This window comes from Dasypus novemcinctus, chromosome 23 (genome assembly GCF_030445035.2).
Source record: "Dasypus novemcinctus isolate mDasNov1 chromosome 23, mDasNov1.1.hap2, whole genome shotgun sequence".
NCBI lineage: Eukaryota > Metazoa > Chordata > Mammalia > Cingulata > Dasypodidae > Dasypus > Dasypus novemcinctus.
In genome coordinates, this window is record NC_080695.1 from 7,485,398 (window position 1) to 7,506,031 (window position 20,634).

The 20,634-nt window shown below is 52.0% G+C and overlaps 1 protein-coding gene across 1 annotated transcript in view; it reads right to left on the reverse strand.

Annotated features, from left to right (window-relative positions):
* Positions 1-20,634, reverse strand: part of CHLSN (cholesin) — a 127,224-nt gene that overhangs the window by 81,020 nt on the left and 25,570 nt on the right. The window contains exon 2 of the mRNA XM_004483838.5: positions 12,858-12,987. Within this exon, the coding sequence (XP_004483895.1) occupies positions 12,858-12,986 (129 nt within the window). The 5' untranslated portion in view covers position 12,987. The remainder of the gene's footprint in view (positions 1-12,857; positions 12,988-20,634) is intronic.

Sequence of the window (20,634 nt, forward strand, 5' to 3'; positions counted from 1 at the left end):
TCGAAAACCTAAACACACGCTTCCAGGACCCAGCAGCAGCTCCCCTGGGCACTCACCCCCAAGAGCAAACCCTGAACACGCCGATGCTTTGTCCGTAAAAGCTGAGAACGGGAAACAACCCAAGCGTCCTTCGGCAGCTGAGCAGGTGTGACAGGTGCTGTGGAGTCATCATCCTGACCCCAGTGGAGGTCCACACACCTGCACAGGTGAGGTGCTACGTGGCTGGGGGATGAGGCAGAGGCGACAGTGCAGCAAAGATTCCACGTGCAGCATCGGGGGCTGCTGGCGGGCCACCGTGCTCCGAGAGGGCGCAAAACAGATGAACAAGACCCGGGGTGGGAGGGCCCCAGAGAAGCCCTTGGGCCCGCCACGATCTCCACAGGAGCCTTCCTGCGCGGCCCTGCAAACGGCTGCCCCAGCCCTGGATGCGCTGCCTGTGCCTGGAGAGCAGCTGGCTTAAGGAGCACCACCTCGGGTGCAGCGAGCACCAGCTCCGGGGATTTCTGCTCGGCCCCCAGTTCTCAGGTCTGGGCCGGCAGGGGCACAGAGTGCACCCAGGCCCAGCTGGCCCCAACAGCCCTGGTGCCCCCCTTTAGAGCCCTGCGACCAGGCTCGGCCTGGGATTCCCACCGAGATCCTTTCCCTGGATGGGTCCCCTTTCAGGCCCGGCAAGCAGCAGCCAGTGGCCCGCCCACGAGACCAGAAGGGCTCACGAGCACCGTGGACCCGCCCCTGCGAGGCATGGGGGTGGCCTGTCTCGGAAGTGGTGGCTCCCCTTCCTACCCACGAGACGCTGGTCTCCACGTCAGAGCCAACGTTCTCCGGCTGCGCCCCGAGGCGCCATGCCTCTTCTAACTGGGCCTCTGAGCGCCATCCCCACGGCAACCTTCCCACTGGTGGATGACACCAGCCCGCACCATTCCCACAACGAACCCCCAGTCCTGCCCCCTGCCAGGGCTGTGGCCAGAGGGCCAGAAATATTGGCCAAGGTAGGGGCCTGCGCTTTCCATGCCGGAGGTGAAGCGCCAGCGCCAAGTACGCATGCTGTGGTGGAGCCGGGTCCCCTGGCAAGAAGACCCGTGGCTAAGGACAGACCCCAGCAGGAAAGGGCACCTGCGAAGCCCAGGGGCGCAGACCACAGTGCCTGGCCAGGTACACTTGGCAGGTAACCCTCCAGCTGCCTACCTGCCCACTGCCCAGGTACACTTCCAGCTGCCCACCTGCCCGCTGCCCAGGTAAACTTCCAGCTGCGCACCTGCCCGCTGCCCAGGTAAACTTCCAGCTGCGCACCTGCCCGCTGCCCAGGTATACTTCCAGCTGCACACCTGCCCGCTGCCCAGGTAAACTTCCAGCTGCGCACCTGCCCGCTGCCCAGGTATACTTCCAGCTGCGCACCTGCCCGCTGCCCAGGTAAACTTCCAGCTGCACACCTGCCCGCTGCCCAGGTAAACTTCCAGCTGCGCACCTGCCCGCTGCCCAGGTATACTTCCAGCTGCGCACCTGCCCGCTGCCCAGGTATACTTCCAGCTGCGCACCTGCCCGCTGCCCAGGTATACTTCCAGCTGCGCACCTGCCCGCTGCCCAGGTATACTTCCAGCTGCGCACCTGCCCGCTGCCCAGGTAAACTTCCAGCTGCGCACCTGCCCGCTGCCCAGGTAAACTTCCAGCTGCGCACCTGCCCACTGCCCAGGTAAACTTCCAGCTGCACACCTGCCCGCTGCCCAGGTAAACTTCCAGCTGCGCACCTGCCCGCTGCCCAGGTATACTTCCAGCTGCGCACCTGCCCGCTGTCCAGGTAAACTTCCAGCTGCACACCTGCCCGCTGCCCAGGTATACTTCCAGCTGCACACCTGCCCGCTGCCCAGGTATACTTCCAGCTGCGCACCTGCCCGCTGCCCAGGTATACTTCCAGCTGCGCACCTGCCCGCTGCCCAGGTAAACTTCCAGCTGCGCACCTGCCCGCTGCCCGCTGCCCAGAGCTGCCTTTGCTCCTGACGGCAGAGCAGGTGCCACAAGCACTGTAAGCCATGAGGACTAAAGCACGGCCACCCAGCCTGGACACGAAAAATGGGGGAGGGGTGGTCACCAAAAATGCTGGTCAAGGCGTAAACACCCAGCACAGCAGAAGTACAAGGTCCCAGGTTCAATCCCTGGTACCTCTTAAAATAAATAAATAAATAAAACCCCACCATTTTCATCAAGTGCTGAAAAGCTCACAAAATAGCAGGGAACTTCCTGGCCAAAACGGCGGGGTGCGCTGCACCGTGTGAAAAGGAAGCCCTTCACACAGCGGCGCACCTCAGGAACCAGAGAGCCCCAATCCAGAGCAGAGGAGCGCTCCGCCGAGGGCTGGGCGCCGTGGAGGGTGGGTGCAGATGAGGAGAGGCTCTGACGGGCCACAGCAGCCACCACCTCACCTGGGCCCCGTGCAGCCTGCGCCTAGGCCGGCTCATCACCCGCCACTGCTCATCACACGTTCTGTGAGCCTCGGCCATGCCCTCAGAACGCCCCTGCGCAGCAAATGTTTTTGTCTGATGAAAAGTCCTTTCTTGGAAAAGCAGCCATTTCCTGTCCCCCAGAAATATGACAGCCATTCTGCCCCTCGGGGCTCTGTGCAGGCAGGAAGCTTGAGCTTTGGCCTCGTAGCCTCAGATCGAAGCGCAGCATCTAACGGCCCCGCTAAGCAGCAGCCGACTGCGGCAGTGCCCCTCTGATGCCCCCGGCCTCCAGCGATTTCTAAGCACCAAAACCCCTGCGTTCAATCCCTTGTGCTGGAAAGACCCGCGCGGCCTGTTTCAATGCTCTTCATATAGACTGTGCTTCTGTACTATGCTGCGGCCAGAACAAATGTCAAAGCTGACGCCTTGTAGACTACTTTAAGAATCTTGTTTCTTGTGAAATGCTCGCCTTTGAGATGACTAAACTCCAAAAAGCATATCTGATTGTTCTTTTTTTTGGGGGGGGGTCGTTAGTTTATTTTTAATCATGTTTGGGTATTGAATTTTACCAAACCCATCCAGTGCTTAGGCTAATCTCTAGGTGGCAATCAAAAAACTATTTGCTATTTAATGCAAATGAGAGGAAATGAGTGAAAAATACTAATTACTTCCAAGATCAGAACCTATCCATCATTTGATTTGCTCATATTTTGTGAGATTTTTTTTCATCCAAACGGTGATTGATGTGATTTAAATCTAGACACTAAGCAACACGCTAATAAGCTAAGTGTGGCTCAATTTGATATCAACTAAAATTGTAATCTGCTTTTATTTAACTATTGGAAAATTACAGAAGAATTTATACCCCTATAACAGATCATATGTTAAAACACTTAAGTTGATGCAACATTAAATCAAACCTCTGCTATAAGCAGCACAGAAACTCGGCTGTTTATACCCATTTGCTGAATAAGCCAAATGACCTGACCTGATTTCTATGAGATGCTGCTGTTTTATCAGACACAGAAGAGTTAGGTCAAGGGGTTAACCAGGAGAATGTGAGGAGAGAGAGTGGAAGGAAAATTAAATGGCTGGCCAGGCCAAGAAGAGAGAAGGCCAGAAAGCGTTTGTCTAGGAGAGCAGGGGCATCACGTCCTCGAGAGGAGCCTGACAGCAAGGCCAGAGCTGGGAGAGCAAGCAGCAGGCGCCGGGGAGCCTGCCTTCATCACCACGGGCACGGCGACGGCTGCCTCACAGGAGGGCGTTGCAGGAGGCAGAGCACAGTCAAGGCACTGACTCACCGCTCGTTTTATCAGCAAGTAGCCCCAATATACAGAGAAGCACGAAACTTTTCTTTTGGAATTCAACTTTAAATGTGGAACCACAAAATAAAACCATAGTACAATCTAGCATATCCAACAATAATATTTAAAAACCAGGTGGTGGTTATCCCAGAAACACAAGGCGTTTGGCCTCGGGAAATCTAAATTATACCAGCATGTAGGGATTGTGGGCCCATCATACCACAGAGCACCCGCAATCAAAGCCACGACAAAAAGAAGAAGAAATGAGGCATGCCTATCAGAGAGAAAGAAATCTGTCACTCTCTGTACACATTATCATTTACCTAAAATAACCAATCCAAGAGAATCAACTGACAAAAGATAACAGAACTAGAAAGCTCAGCACGTTTGTCAGTTCCAGGGTCGATGCCCAAACACCAGCAGCTTTCCTCTCCCCATCAACATCCACGACAAGCTGACCGAGGGAAGAGCAGGCTCTAAAACAGCCAGGAGTCATCCCAACGAGAAGCATGCAAGGTCTCCACAAAGGAAACCACAGCGCTTTAGAGAAGGGCATGAGACCACCCCCACAAGTCGCAGAGGCGTGTCCATGAGCTCTGAGAGCTAATTCTGAGCGGCGGATGAGCAACTACACAACAAAGGCCAAGAAACACGCAGAGACCAAGGGGCAGGGGCTTGTCCTGCTGGGCATTAAACACACTAAAAACAAGCAAACCGAACAATCCAACAGTGCAGAGGCGGCAGGGGAGTGTGTGGGGCCCTGTACGATGTTAGGCATGTTTATTTTGTAAGCTCACAACTTTTACTATACACTTATTAAGTATATTCATGTGTAAATATATACTTAAGTAAAAAATATATATATAAAATTAAAAACAAAACAAAAAAACAGTGTAGTAAGGAACCCGTTGAACATATTAAAATACCAACATAATGGAATATTATGCAACTGTTAAAAAACAGGCTATTTCCACAAGAGTGCCAGGACACTTAAATGAGGAAAGAAGGGTCTCTTCAACAAGCGGTGCTCGAGCAACTGCAGAGCCGCGAGAAGAAGCATGGAACACGTCCTCTTCCTCACGTCACACACAGAAATTAACTCCAGAGAGATCCAATGTTATAGCTAGAACGATAAAACCCTGGAAGAAAACACAGGCATAAATTTTTAAGATGCTGGATTAGACAATGGTTTCTTAGATATGACAGTAAATACACAAGCAACAAAAGAAAAAAATAGATAAATTGGAATTCAACAAAATTAGAAACTTTTAATTCAAAGGACACCATCAAGAAAGTGAAAAGCCAACCCATAGAACTGGTGGAAATGTTTGCTACTTATATATCTGAAAAGGAACTTACACCTAGAACATACCAAGAACTCTCAGAACTCAGTGAAGAAGAGACAACAGGTAAGACACAGGCAGTGGGGGACGTAGTGGAGCGCCTGCTCCCCATGCACGAGGCCCTGGGTTCAATCCCCGGTACTTACTAAAAAAAGAGAAAAAAATGTAGGCAAAGGATCTGAACGGACATTTCCCCAAAGAAATGGCAAGTGGCCAATGAGCGCCTGAAAAGACACTCAGCATCATAAGCAACAGGGAGGTGCAGCTCAAGCCCACAGCGTGACACCACCTCACGGCCGCTCGAACAGCTTTAGTCAGAGAGACAGACGGCAGCGCGCGCTGACGAGGACAGGGAGAAACTGGAACGCTGCCACGCTGCTGGGGGAAACGTGCAACGCTGCAGCTACTTTGGCCAACAGTTCCTCAAATGGCTAAACACAGAGCTACCACCTGACTCCACCACTTCTCTCCTAGATACAGACCCAAGAGAAATGAAAACACCTGTCTACGCAAAAACCTGTGTTCACAGCAGCTTTAGTCATAATAACCAAAAACTCAATACAACTCAAATATCCATCAACTGAAGAATGGATAAACAAGATGTGGCATATACAGGCATACCGCATTTTATTGCACCGAACCTTATTGCACTTTGCAGATATTGGGTTTTTTTTTTACAAACTGAAGGCTTGCGGCAGCCCTGAATCAAGCGTGGCTACTGGAGCCACTTTTCCAACAGCGTGTGCCCACTTCATGTCTGCGGCACATTTTAATCAAGGTGTGTATCTTGTTCTCTAGAGGTAATGCTACTGCACACTCAACAGACTGCAGTACAGTGTCAACGTAACTTCATGTGCGCTGGGAAAACAAGACTCACGTGACTACTTTATTACAGCAGCCTGGGACGGAACCCTCAATATCCCCGAGGTGGGCCCGACATAAAATGGACCGCTATTTGGCAAAAAAAAGAAACGAAGTTCCGATTCATGCCACAGCATGGAAGAGCCTCGGCAACATGATACAGGAATCACATTTCTGTCAGGGTCCAGAACAACCAGCGGCGACAGGAAGGAGGTGAGAGGCTGCCCAGCTTCAGAGGCTGGGGACGGTGGAGGGACTGCCAATGGGCCGGGCTGCTCTCGGGGGTGACGGACAGGCCCTAAACCCACTGTGGTGCTGCCTGCACAACTCCACAGCCACGTAAAGACCACTGTATGGGACACGTGGGTTGGACAGAACGATGCATCAGCTATTTTCAATAATGGTAATATTAAAAATTAGAACACAAAATTAGGAAAAATATCAAGTGAGTTTCTATTACTAGGATGCAGAAGAGCTTTGACTAGCTACTTCCCAACCAGAAAGTGAATCCCTGAGGGCACAGCCCCATGTACCCCACAAAGTGAAGCAGTGTGGTACACTGTAGGCACTCAGTATCTGTTTCTTGATTAAAAAAAAAAAAAAGGGAGACTATGTAGCCAAAAACAAAGGTGAAAAAAGACGTATCTGGGACCTGGAAAGGCGGAGGGGCCTCAGGTTTCCCTCCTGGCATGACTCGCGAGAAGAGGACGCGTGACAACCCTCACGGTGGGAAGGCTGCGCCCGCCCTCCCTGCAGAGAAGCGGGGAGGGAAACAAGGAGAGCGCCCGTCACCGAGCTTTGCTGAAGTCCAAGTCCCGAAGCTGGGAGGGTGCACGCCGCCGGCGCCTGCGGCTGCTGGTGGCCCCGCCCCCGCCACGGCAAGCCGCTCGGCGGCGCATTGGGAGCCAGTGCGAGGCGGCCCCTGGGCCAGGGCCAGGGAATAACTCAGGAGTTATCTAAGGGGAGGCACAGGGGTGTGCGCAGGGAAGGCTCACTGAAGTCTGTTTTTAATAGGGAACACTAAAATAAACCAAAACAAACCTAACTTGAGAAGAAAAACCAGACAGGTACACGCGTGCAGTTCCCAGCTCTGTCCAAGCAGAGGCTCCCACAGCCCCCGCGGCGGAGGGCACGCGCGGCGCCCGGAGCTGGGCTTCCAGCACCACTCTGCAGTCAGCGGACTCGGGCTCCGCGGAGAAACGGCGGCCTCCGGGGCTGGGGCAGGGATGAACACGGTGGGCTGGAGCATCTTGCAGTGCCAGAAAGCAAGGCAGGGCGCGAGTAACAAGACGCTGGGACGCGCCACCAGGCCCCAGGAGCCACGGGAGGCGGCCCAGTGTGGAGGCCCAGCTGGAGCAAGAGGACAGACGCGCGCGGCCACCAAGGAATAAACGGGCCACCGATCATCCACACGAGCCCGCGGGCGGGGCAGTGCGCCTGGCTGCCCCCGGGAACGCGTGGCGCAGAGCGCAGCCCCCACTCACCACAAGCAGGTGCAGTAGCCTCCTCCCAAGTGCGACTGCACAGCAGCCGCGACCAGCAGCAGCGCTGCCCATGGCCGGTGGCCACGTCAGCAATGGGGGTCACGGGCACGGCAGCCCTGGTGGAGGCGGCCGCGGCCGCCGCACCCAGACCCCCGGCTGCCACCGGGACGCAGACGCCGCGCAGGGGGTGCCGCACACATGCCCGCGCACAGAGACGATCCCCAGAGCACGGAAGAGACGGCCAAAGTGCCGCGTCCAGCAGAGGAGCCGGCCGCCAGGGCTGCCCGACACCTCCACCCGCACCCTTCTGTGTCTTCTGAACTCTTTCCAAACTTCTCATTTTGAAGTAATTTCCAATTTCCAGGGCAGCTGCAGAATTCCAGGACACCCAGAGTCACCAGCTTCTCTTTCCCGAGCATTTTCCCCTCATCAGGAGAACTGGAGCTCGCCACCCTGCGCATCCCACCACATGGCGAGGGACCCCGCCAAGGAGGACGGTACAAGTCCACAGCTGCGCATGTGCTCTGCCACACTGCCCGTCGTTCCATCCATCCACCAGCCTTGCGAGTTACTGTCTAAAAATGTAGAGAATTCAAGGAGCAGAAGTTACTTCATGCTCCTTGAATATTTAACTCTCATGCACATGTTTCCTAAGAATAAGGATATTTCTGATGCCCTTCTGAATTTTTATCGTGTTCCTATATTACCTAATAAAAATGTAAATATTCCTAAATACATTGTAAAGTTAATACAAAAAAATAGGAAAATAGATCAATGACTAGAATAGAATTCAGACCCAAGAAAATTCAGAGGATTAAAATGGGGGGGATAGAATATTCACTAAATGTTACTGTGACAATGACTTTCTTTTAGGAAAAAAACTACAGCTAGATGCCCTCCCTCACACAAAGACAAATTTCAAGTGGTTTACAAAATAAAATATAAAAATCAAAACTACGAAAGTTAGAGAAAAACATACCAGAAGTGTGTGTATAGTTAATCACGGAAGAGGGCAGGTCTTAGGGAGCAAAGGAAACAAGCAGGACCATGAAGAAAAACTCTGACAGTTCTGCTTACATACTCGTTTATGACAAGAAACAAATTGGGAAAAAGTATGCTTGACATACTTAGGAAAAGAGCTTTAAAAAAGGGGGAGAAGGGGGGATCAAGTCGACAGGAAAAAACAGGCCAGAGATGTGTAATAAGGAAACTCACAGGAGAAAGACAAGAGTTAATAAAGAACGGAAACATTTCTCAGTCTTGCTAGCAATCAGGAAAATGTGAATTAGAACAGCCGCTCTTCACTCGCCAGCTTAGCAAAACACAAACCCAGAGAGACCCGGCGTTGCAGAGACGTGGGCGAGCGCAGGGCGGGCAGAGAGCCGAGTGTGCAGAGGGCCCTGGCCCGAGCCCGGAGGTCCAGCCTCAACCTGCCGCCCGACAGCTACCTCAAGAAGCCACACACTCCTCAGAGCGTGGACACGCCTGCCACTGAGCACGTCCTCGCAGGACAGGCCATCAATGAACGGGCTGGCCCTGTGAGGCAGTGCCAGGTGGGCAGGGGGGCTGTGCAGCCAGGCTATGTGCTGTGAAGCACTAGAAACCCTGAGGTGGAGCTGGATACGCTGGCTTGGAAACACCTTTTCAGGACGTGTTTAGGTAAGTCATAGTAAGTTAACTAAAGGTACAAACAAAATTGGTAAATTAGATTTTATCAAAATTTAACACATATTCACTTGAATCCCCCAGCCTGGGAGAAAATGTCTCCAAAACAAAAATCTGATAAAGGACTTGTATTCAAAATATATAGCAAACTCTAAAAACCTAATAATACAATAACAACCCAGTAAAAACGGGTAAAAGACTGGAACAGACACTTTGCCAAAGATCAGTCCCACTTGGTGTCGTCAGTCCTCAGGGAAATGCTCGCTGAGACCGCCCGGGGAAATCACGCACGTGCGGTTTACTCCCAGCCAGCTCGCCTCCCTGAGATGGAAGGGGAGAAAGCGGCACATGGACAACCTGCGCCACCTGCCAAAAGGGCCAAGACGAGACCACCAAGCGGGCAGAACCGCCCCTTCCCAGGGGAGGCACGACGGCCCGGCCAGCCTGGAAAACAGTCCAGCAGTCTCTTGAAAGATTAAACCTGCACTTAGCATTCGACCCAGCTGGGAAATTTACCCAAGAGAAATGAAAACATTTCTTGGGACTTAGACACAAATGTCTGTAGCACATTTTTTGCCCAAAACTAGAAATAGCTCAAATGTCCAAAAACCGGCGAATGGATAAACAAATCAGTGATAAATCCATGCAGTGGAATATTACTCAGCCATAAAAATGGAAACTCAGATGGCAGTTCAGCCAGCTTCGGGGACAGGATGTGCGTGGCCTCCACTCCCCGGCCGGCTTATAGGGGTCCTCGGAGATCGCGGGACTTCTTGGGGCTCGGTTTCCTTGTGCACCTCTGAAGCCCGCTTTGCCCTAAAAGCCTTATCAGTTTATAACTGCAGTTGGCAGCACTCAGTGGCCACAAAGCAGAACAAAGAAACAATGGAGAGGGCAAATTCTGACAAGAAAAACAATTTGGGCTTCCAGGGAGCACTGTCAAGACCAGCAGCCACTCCCCCCAATCGTTTAATGACAAAAAAATCCACCGTCAAAGCAGTAACATGTTTTGAGGCCACATACCATTTGTATGAAGTATTTTGGCAGCAGTCTTGGGCCATAAAGGTCACATGCCGTTGGGTGGCTTTGCGAGGCCGCCGCTCACTGCCGTGTGATCCACAGAGCCGCTCCCGCTCACGAGGGAAGGACAGAGCCGGCACGCAGCCCCGGCACCGAGGAGCCCTGCCACGCTCCCCGCAAAGCGCACCCCGGGCCCCCCGGGCCGGAGCCGAGCCCGCCCCTGCAGCCCCGACGGCCGGGCTGCGTTCCTGCGCAGCCTCCGAAATCCCATGGGAAGCGCGGCGTCTGCTGGGGGCCTGGTCCCTGGTGGGCTCTCTGAGAACACACACCACACTGTGAAGGGAGAAGAGGGGCTTCCTGTGCTACCAAAGCCCCCACCCCGCACCACCCGCACTGCAGTCTGAGGGCAGGGCCAAGAGCGGCCACGCGCCTCCTGAGGCTTCCCTCGCCGCCGAGCGCAGTTGTCAGGTGGCGGCGTGGGGGCCCTGCGACACCAACCAGCAGGGACTCTGGGAGCTGACTTGACCCGGGACCCATCCCCAGCTCCTGCCCAGCTCGGGGGCTCCCCTACTGTAGAGTGGCCGGCCCCTCGCCTCTTCTCCCAGCGCCTGGCCCGTGTGCGGGCAGCCCTGGCGGCCGGTCACAGCTGGGAGAGCCAGCAGTCCACCACGGGGCGCCGAGCCCGGCGGCGCAGAGCACAGCAGGCCCACGCAGGCCGCCCTCCCCACGCAGCTCAGGGCCCACGGCAGAGAGAGAAATGCTACCTGTCTCATTTAATAAGCTCAGGCAGGAAGGGAGAGAGGGAAGGAGAGGGAGGCGGCGGGCGGGGAGGGCAGACCGGCAGGGCCATCCCTGTGCAGGGCTGAGGAGCAGGCCGGCCTGGGGCCCAGGTCCCCGACGCCACCTTTACACCCACGTGTCGCCTGAACTCGTCCTCGTGGCTCCCCTGAAGGGCTGCAGGAGCCTGCTCGGGCACACCGAGGAAGGGGAGGCAGGCCAGCCCCAGGCCCACGCCGGCTGGCAGTGGGAGCCCCGAACGGGCAGCACCAGCACAGGCGCGGCCTCGTCCTCCGACCCACGGCCACCCGTGACGCCCCAGCCGCCCCGGGGAGGAGGCCGCTGCGGGCGCTGAAGGCGCTCAGGCCCGACAGGACCGCACACATTTCCAGACAGCGGCTTCCCAACCGCTCTCTCCTCCAGCAGGCCAGAGAGGGGGCACCACGCACAAAGCGGGGGCCGCGGCTCAGCGCCAACGGCACCAGAACAACCAACGGAACGAGAACGACAGGTGGCAGCTGCGGGCAGGGGCAGCTGTGCTGCAGGAGCACCCACGCTCCCCGCGCTTTCCCCAGATGCACACTTCTGGGGGACCACACAATGGCCAGAAGGGCGAGGGGCTGCTCCGTTCTCCGTGCTGGATCCCGGCGGCTCATCCTGGGACGGGGGCAGCCAGGCAGCGGGCGCGATCCTTCTCCGCAGCGCCCGACCCTTCTTGCCCTTCGTCACCACCTGGGTCCGCTCCGCTCCCTCTCCTTGAAAAGCACGCCATCCCGAGAGCCTGCGCCAGAGTGGAGGAAGGCGGCTGCAGGGACGGGCGTGCCCCGTGACCTGAGGCCCCGCTCCTGAGACCAAGTTCCAGAAGCCCCGAGGCCAGCGCCCAGGGGCAGGCTGCTGCTGACCCCTGCTGGCCAGCTGCGGTCCCACAGCCCACGATGGGCCAAGTGGCCCCCGACTTCCTCCCATAGCAGACTCCTTAAAAAGCTCAAGGGGGGTCTCGAGAGCCCCTCCTACTACCTGGGGGAGAGCCTGCCAGGAAACTTAGGACGCCGGGGGCCAAGAGTCCACCCAGAGCGCCAGGGCACCCACCAGGAAGCCAGCCTGGGCCCAACTCAGCACAGGAAGGAGGCAAACGGGCCCAGCCGTTTCCTTCTTTCTCCACATTTCTTTAAATTAGCAGGCACTTTATTACTGAAAGACAACTGCATACTTTTCAGAAAGGTACTTAAAAGAGAATAACGAGGGTCAGTGCCAGCCTCGGCTGACGAGTCGGCCTGTGCTGACCCCAGCCGGAAACGGGGATGGCCGTGGGCGCCTGCGGGGACCAGCAGACAGGGCAAGAGGCTTCATTAGGAAAGGAAGGCTCCAGGTTTCCTGCAGAGGGAGAACCTCCAAGGTGAGAGCAACTGGGAGTCGAGCAAAACCAGGGGCAGGTCGCTAAGCCAAGGAGACCCCGCGCAGCCGGGTTCCGGGAGGACTTCGGGTGCGCTGGGTCACCGAAGTGCTCACGCTTCTCTGAAGAAACCAGTTTTCACCTGGAACCTGGCAAGCAAAGGAGGGACACAGCCGGTGCTCCAGCAGTGGAGAGGGCGCAGGATGAGGAGAGCCCGCCGGAGCCCCGAGAGAAGGCAGAGCCCGGCTCCACCTGCGCCTGCCCTGGGCGGGTCCAGGACCGCGGGCAGCGGGTCCTGGGCAGAGCGCCTCACCCGGGGCCTTGATGTGGCCGTTTCTCCCGGCCTCGGCACCGGAAGCTGTAAGTTAGTAACCCCAGTGCACGCCGACCGCCTGGGTGCCGCCCCGGCGGCCCTGAGCAAACTAAAACAGCACCTTTGTAACTTGTCTCATCCCATTCGTCTCCTGTTCAGAAAGTGTCAGGGACCAGGGACACATGCCACCAACCATCTCCAGACTCGGGGAGGGTCAGCATGCCAACACGCGGGACCGCGGTGCGAGCACGCAGCTCACCTCTGGGGGTGCTTCCTTTTCATTCGACGTGGTTTCAGGTGCGAGCAGGAGCTCCTCTACTGCCACCTTCTTCAACTTTTTGTTCTTTTCCTCTGTCACTTCTCTAACTTTTCTTTTCTGTTTTGCCATCCTACAACAGAAAAAAGAAATTGCTAAATACATAGGAAACAAAGGTGAGTCCTCTCCCATCATAAAAGAAACATAAAGCTACCTCATAAAGTATGGAAAATATGGAAAAGTTAAAAGGAAGTAAAAGTTCCTAGCTGTATCAGCTATGGCAACCAATTCAACACTCCGCTGTATTTCCCCTCTGTCTTTTTTTCTGAGTGTTTTCATTTAACATAACTGTAATGGCATATGGATTGTGTATTCTCTATGTCTAACTTAACATGACCACAAAGCTTTTACAATCAAGGGAAATTAACATTTTGAATGACAGGATGTTTTCCAAAGACAAAAGTTACAAAATGCGTCTATTTCCTAATTATTAAAAATTCTGGATCACTTTTATTTTCTATTATTATAAATAGTGGCTCAAAAAAGTAAATTAACTTAGAGCCTTCCTATATATCAAGAATTACTTTTTCAGTGCAGACGGTAATGGACATTTTAAAGAGGTTAGTACATACTGGCAATTTCTCTCCAAAAGGACACTACTAACTTATACTTGGTTCACTAAGGAAACGGTAGCGTCCTGTAAGCGGCGGACACCAGAGCCGTTTCCAGAACGCGTGCCCGTCAGCCTGGGAAAGAGCCAAGGACGGCGCACAGCCCAGCAGGGCCCTGCTGACAGGGGGCGGGCGGGATCCAGGCCTCGGACTCGTCGGGAATTCTACCCAGCCTCCAGGGACCACTGCAGAGAGAGCAGGGGCGCCCCCTCCTCGGCCGCGCCAGGCGGTTTGCAGGGTGTGCCTGACCGTGAATGCAGTGAACGCAGCGACCACCCTGTGGGGCCGCACCGCCGCCTGGGCGCGCCTTGGCACCATGCGCTTGGGCAAGGCGGCCAGGGCGGGTTTGGATTTTCTTTCCTTACAAAACATACAGAAAGACCAGAAAACAAAAGGAGGAAAAACCACGGACAGCACCCGTGGGGAGGGGTCCATGAGGAAAGAAAGGGCGCTGGGAGGGCCTGGAGCTGGAGGCTAGGCCTACCCAGGAGCCCCCGCCCCCGAAGAGGGGGCCACGGGGCAAGGAGGGCCCAAGGGGGGAGGCCTGGACAGGAAGTGCAGTGGTGACAGGGCGGGCAGTGCTGCGAGGACAGCCTGGCTGAGTAGGGCCACGGGGGGCCTGGGAAACCCGGAGGGGCCGCGTGGCTAACCGCGGGGGCGCAGCCGCCTGCACAGGGCCAGCAGTGGGCAGTTTAGGATTTGCCGACCCACATTCCACCCACTACTCAGATCTGTGGGCATAACACAAACGCAGCCATGGACAACATGACACAAAGGGGTTCCAGTAACACTTTAGCTATAAAAGCAGGCGGCCGGAGCAGTGACAAGGCCGAGTCCAGAAGGACCCTGCGTGGCGTGACGGGCTTCCTCTGGCCCGTGTGGGCCAATCTGCGGCTCTGATCACGCAGACTGAAAGGATGATATTACCATTGTGGAACAAAAACTTCCAGGCTCCATATTCTTTAATTAAACTTATCTAGAAATGATGTTCTGAAGCCAGACACTATACATTTCAATTAGTAGTATAATAAGTGTTCTTGAACGGGTGACTGCTGAGAGGACAAAGGACAATGCCAGCCAATTACCTTGTTGGAGAAATAAGAAAAAGTTTAGCAAATATTTACACATCAGTTACTATAAAAGTTAAATTAGACCTATGTTTATTTTGTATCTTATCAAAAAGTTTAATCACTAATCCACTTGCTAAAAGAGAATGGAAAACAGTCTTTTCCATATTACAGAAAGACTGCTTTTAATAGTTTCAAGTAGATGATGACTCACAAGTTTGAGATAATAACCATTATGTACAATGACGACATTTTATGCCCACTGGTTTTCAATAAGGGTACCCAGACAATCCAACAAAAAGAACAGCCTTTCAACAAATTGTACTGGCACTACTGGAAATGCACATGCAAAGAATAAGTTTGGGCCCCTACCTCAAACCATACCTAAAAAAGTAACTCCTCTACAACCAGCAAGATGGCGGTGGAGTAAGGCGCTCCTAGAGTCAGCGCCTGCTACAGGGCAGTTAGCAAACACCCAGAGCTATCTGAGCTAGCTGAAGCACCTGTGTGGGGGCTCCAGGAGACCGGAAGAGCATCCTGCCACATCCTTGAAGGAGTGGAAGGAGGAGATGCCCCTCTGCAGAGAAGATTTGTGAGTAGAGGCTCCACACCACGGAGGCCAGTGCCATTCTCCACTGGAGGCACCAGCCACCTCCGGAGCTGTTCCGCGGCTGGAATAAAAAGCTCCACTTCCCAAAAACAGGGGAGGAAGAGAGAGTTGGGCACCAACTTCAGCTACTGATGAGTAAACTCAGCAGGCTAAAGTATAAACCTGAGAACAGCTAAAGTTTGAGCCTGTCCAAGTCAGAAAGAGGCCAGTGGCCTCCATCTTAACTCCACATCTGGCACGAGGGGAAGTGGGGCGGACTGAAAATCACAGCGCTGGTGGGGACCAGTTTCTTTCAATTCAGATCAGATTGCAGCTCCAGCCTAGACCCCAGCCCCACCTCCAGCAGGGAAGAAGCCACGAGGACCTGCGCCAGCCTCTCTGGGAAATTACTGGCCAAGCTGCGGAGGCTGGTGACTGTCCTACTTGGCAGCACGAGGTGCCCCAGGAGCTGCTCTGTGGCTGGAATTTGAAGGTCAATTTCTCAAACACAGGGGAGGTGGAAATGGCTGGCCACCAACTTTAGCTACTGATTGGTGGATTTGGCTGTATAACCCTAAGAACAACTAAAGTTTGAACTTGTCCAGGTCGGAAAGAGGCCAGTGGCTGCCATTTTGACTCCACTCCAGTATGCGGGGAAGCAGGGCTGGCTGAAAATTACAGTGACGGTGGGTTCTTTCATGCAGATCAGCCTACAGCCCTCGCCTAGGCGTCAGCCCCGCCTCTGGCAGGGAGGAGGCTGGCAGGCCCTGCACCAGCCTATCCAGGGAACTGCAGGTACATTTGGCTGGGAGAGACGGAAAATTGGAAGTCTACCGGAGCAACTGTGGTCATCTTGGACCCACACTGCATAGACTGCTGCCCACACCTGCAGCTCCAACTGCTTCATCAGTCTCTCTGGGCAGCTACAGTCTAGGCCTGCACAACTTGGATTATTCCATACAGCTGTGACTCTGTCCCTACCCCTGTCAAAGGAGGAAGTTGGGAGAAGCTTCATCGGTCCCAGGGACGATGAGGGCTGCTTGAGCCCCCACAGCTTACAGCACCAATTATATCCTTGGTTCCTATTGCACAACCAGCAAGGGAGAAATGGCAGGAAGTCCTAAACTAAAGAGAAAAACTGCACCCAGAATAAATACTCTAGTAATCCAGATGACAAGACACCAACAAAAAATTACAACCCACACCAAGAAACAGGAAGCTATGGCCCAGTTAAAGGAACAAGATAAGCCTACAGATGACATAAAGGAGATGAGACAATTAATCATAGATGTTCAAACAAATCTCCTTAATAAATTCAATGATATGGCTAAAGAGATTAAGGATATTAAGAAGACACTGGAAGCAAGTGGACTTGGCCCAGTGGATAGGGCGTCTGTCTACCACATGGGAGGTCCACAGTTCAAATCCTGGGCCTCCTTGACCTGTGTGGAGCTGGCCCACACGCAGTGCTGATGCACACGAGGAGTGCCGTGCTACGCAGGGGTGTCCTCCATGTAGGGGAGCCCCACATGCAAGGAGTGTGCCCCGTAAGGAGAGCCATCCAGCGCGAAAGAAAGTGCAGCCTGCCCAGGAGTGGCGCCACATACACGGAGAGCTGACACAACAAGATGATGCAACAAACAAAAAAGAGACACAAGATTCCCATGCTGCTGACAACAGAAGTGGATAAATGAAGAACACGCAGCAAATGGACACAGAGAACAGACAACTGGGGGGAGGGGGGCAGAGAAGGGGAGAGAAATAAATTTTTAAAATTTAAAAATCTTAAAAAAAAAAAAAGAAGACACTGGATGAGCACAAAGAATTTGAAAGCATACATAGAAAAATAGCAAATCTTATGGGAATTAAAGATGCAATAAATGAAATTTAAAAAAACATTGGAATCATATAATAGCAGATTTGAAGAGGCAGAAGAAAGGATTAGTGAGCTTGAAGAAATGGCCTCTGAAATTGAACATACAAAAGAACAGATGAAAAGAATGGGAAAAATTGAACAAGGTCTCAGGGAACTAAATGACAGCAAAAGGCATGCAAACATACATGTCATGGTGCCCCAGAAAGAGAAGAGAAGGGAAAAGGGGCAGAAATAATATTTGAAGAAATAATGGTAGACAATTTCTCAACCCTATTGAAGGACATAGATACCCACGTCCAAGAAGCACAACCTGCCCCTGTCTGAAAAAATCTGAATAGACCAACTCTGAGGCACATATTCATCAGAATGTCAAATGCCGAAGACAAAGAGAGAATTCTGAGAACAGAAAGAGAAAAGCAAAGCATAGCATATAAGGGATATCCAATGAAATTAAGTGCTGATTTCTCACCAGAAACCATGGAGGCAAGACAGTGGTCTGATATATTTAAGATGCTACAAGAGAAAAACTTCCAGCCAAGAATCTTATATCCAGCAAGAACGTCTTTCAAAAATGAGGATGAGTTTAGAATATTCACAGATAAACAGAAACTGAGAGGATTTCTAAGCAAGAGCCCAGATTTTCAGGAAATTCTAAAGGGTGTGCTAGAGAAAAAATGAAAGACAGAGAGAGACGCATGGAAGAGAGTCTAGAAATGAAGATTAGATCAATAAAAGTAACTAAAAGTGTCAAAAGAGTGGTGAAAATAAAATATGACATAAAACTCAAGTAGTCAGGAGTAAACTTAACCAATGATATAAGGTACTTGTCTTCAGAACACTGGAACTCAGCGTTAAATGAAGTCAAGGGGCCTAAACAGCTGGAGGGGCACTCCACGCTCACGGATGGAAGGACTGGGTGTCACAGGGATGTCAATTCTACTCAGATCAATATGCAGATTCAATGCAATCCCAATAAAAAGCCCACCAGCATTTTTTTAAGTAGAAAACATGATTATCAAGTTTATTTGGAGTTCACTTTTCTTAAAAAAGAAAAGTAAACTCTTCTCTCTAGACTTTAAATCATATCACCTAGCTATAGTGGTAAAAACAGCATGGTACTGGCCTAAAGACAGACACATGGACCAATGGAACCAAGTTGATGATTCAGAAACAGACTCTCACATGTATGATCAAGGGGTTTTTTGACTAGCCTGTGAAACTCACACAGCTCGGGCAGAATAGTCCATTCAATAAATGGTGCTAAAAGAACTGGATATCCATATCCAAAAGAAGGAGAGAGGACCTTATCCAAAATTTAACTCAAAATGGATCAAAAACTAAAAATAAAAGCAATAACCATAAAGCTTCTAGAAGAAATTGTAGGAAAATATCTTTAAGACCTGGTGGTAGGTGGTGGATTTTTAAAGGAGATAAGAGGAGGACTGAGATGGACTACTGATGTTTAACGTATGAAGCAGTTTTAATTAGTTTTACTATAAAAGTTTAGAAATGTACAGAGTTGATGGTAACACATAGTGAGCCAGTTCTTAAATGGGGATGTGGCTGAAAATGGTAGTTAAAGTATGTAAATGCCAATTAACAGAATGCTAGAGAATATTCTAGGATCAGAATAGCACAGTAAACCAAGAGGTGGATGAGAATTGTGGTTGATGGTACAGAGGCAAGAGTGCCCTTTGTGAGCTAGAGCAAATGTACAGCACTACGGCAGGGTGGTGGGAATGTAGAGATGCATGGGAAAAATACAACTGGAGTGACCTATAGACTGTGGTTAGCCGTAATATAATATTTTTGCATCGATTCCAAAGATGTACTGTGTTGATCCTGAGGCAGTTTGGAAAGTGTATGCCAGATGTACACTATGGATGGGTAACAATCAGATGATGTTATATTATTTATAACAAACTGTTTCACCACAGTGTGGTGTGTTGATGGAAGGGTGTTTTTTTGGGGTTCTGCACAGGTGCATGATTGTTTTATAAGTTTACAACTTCTGTCATAAAAAATATATTTGAAAAGTAGTAGTAGGGTGGATTGGGGGAAAGATACACCAAATGTAGGATAAGGACTGTAATTAGTAGTAAGATTTTGACAATATTCTTTCATAATTTGTAACAAACATGTCATGACAATGCAAGGTGTTGGTGGAGGGTTGATGTATGGGACCCCTGTGTGACACCAGGCATGTTTGCTTCGTAAGGTCACAACTTTTACTAAAGGCTTATTGTTTATGTATGTCCATATATAAGTGACATAAAGATAATAATAGGGGGTTGGGGAAAATACTTTGGTTAGTAGTAATATTTTGACAATGCTCTTTAATCATCAGTTAAAAAGGTTTAACAATGATATAAGGTATTGGAGGTAGGGTGAGGTGCGAGAGTCCTGTGTGATGTTACATGTTTGTTTTGTAAGTCCACAACTGTTACTGTACACTTACTGTTTATGTATGTTTATGTGTGAGTGACATACCTCAAAAAAGTTTTTTAAATGGGCCAAAGAAACAATAAATAATTTTAAAAAGGTAACTCAAAAAAAGATCCCAGGCCACCCCCATCAAAATGGCGGAGCAACAAGCTTCAGGGCTGGCCCCCACGGAAGCGTTCAACAGCCAGCAGGAACTGGCGGACACTTTTCAATGCTCCAGGAGAGGGTTAAAGGACTGCAGCAACAGCACAAACACCGAGTCAAGGAAAAGGCCAGGTGGGAGCAACAGCATCTCCTGGCGCGCGGGCCGGCCCCTGTCCCTCTGCTCACCTGCTCAGCGGTGAGCCGGCCGCGCCCCCGGTGTGGACCGCGGGTCCCGGTTCAGGGGGAGCAGGGGACCCTCGTGCAATGCTGGGGGCGTGTGTCCAGGGCGGGCCGAGGGTCTCGTGCCCCGGGAGGTGCCCTGCTCTCCTGCAGAGCATGCTGGGGCCGCCAAGGCCAGCCAGAGGATGGAGTGCAGGTCCAGGACCCTGCAGAGACCGTTTCCCAGGAGGGGGTGTGTGGAACCCCGTAACCGGGAGGCTCCCGGGCGCCAGCGTGCCCCGAGCCCCCATGCTTTCAGTGCTCACGAGGAGAGCAGAAGGGGCTGGTTCTTGTTCAGCTCCTGCCGTTCAGGGAAAGCTCTGCGGGAAACGAACTGGGTAAAAGCTTAAGAAACAGATGCCTCGGAGTCTAAATGCCAGTGATAACACGTTAAAATCTCAAATGCTTAGGTTTCAACAAAAGATTACAAAACACACAAAGAAACAGGAAATGATGGCCCAATCGTGATTCTTCTGGAACGACCTGGAACATTCCAGAAAAAGACTTTTAAAATTAGTCCTAAATATGCTCAAAGAACATAAGGAAAATACAAAGAACTAAAGGAAATGAGGAAAATGGTAGAAGGACACATAGAGAACAGCAGTGGAGAGTGGAGATTAGGAGAGGACCCAAGCAGCCGAAGGCACAGGACCAAACACGGAGACTCCCCGAGGCACTGCCACCTGACTGGAGCTGGCCAGAGAGGACCAGCGGACCTGAAGAAGAGACACTTAGGCCACCCCATCTGAGGAGCAGAGAAAAGAAGGAA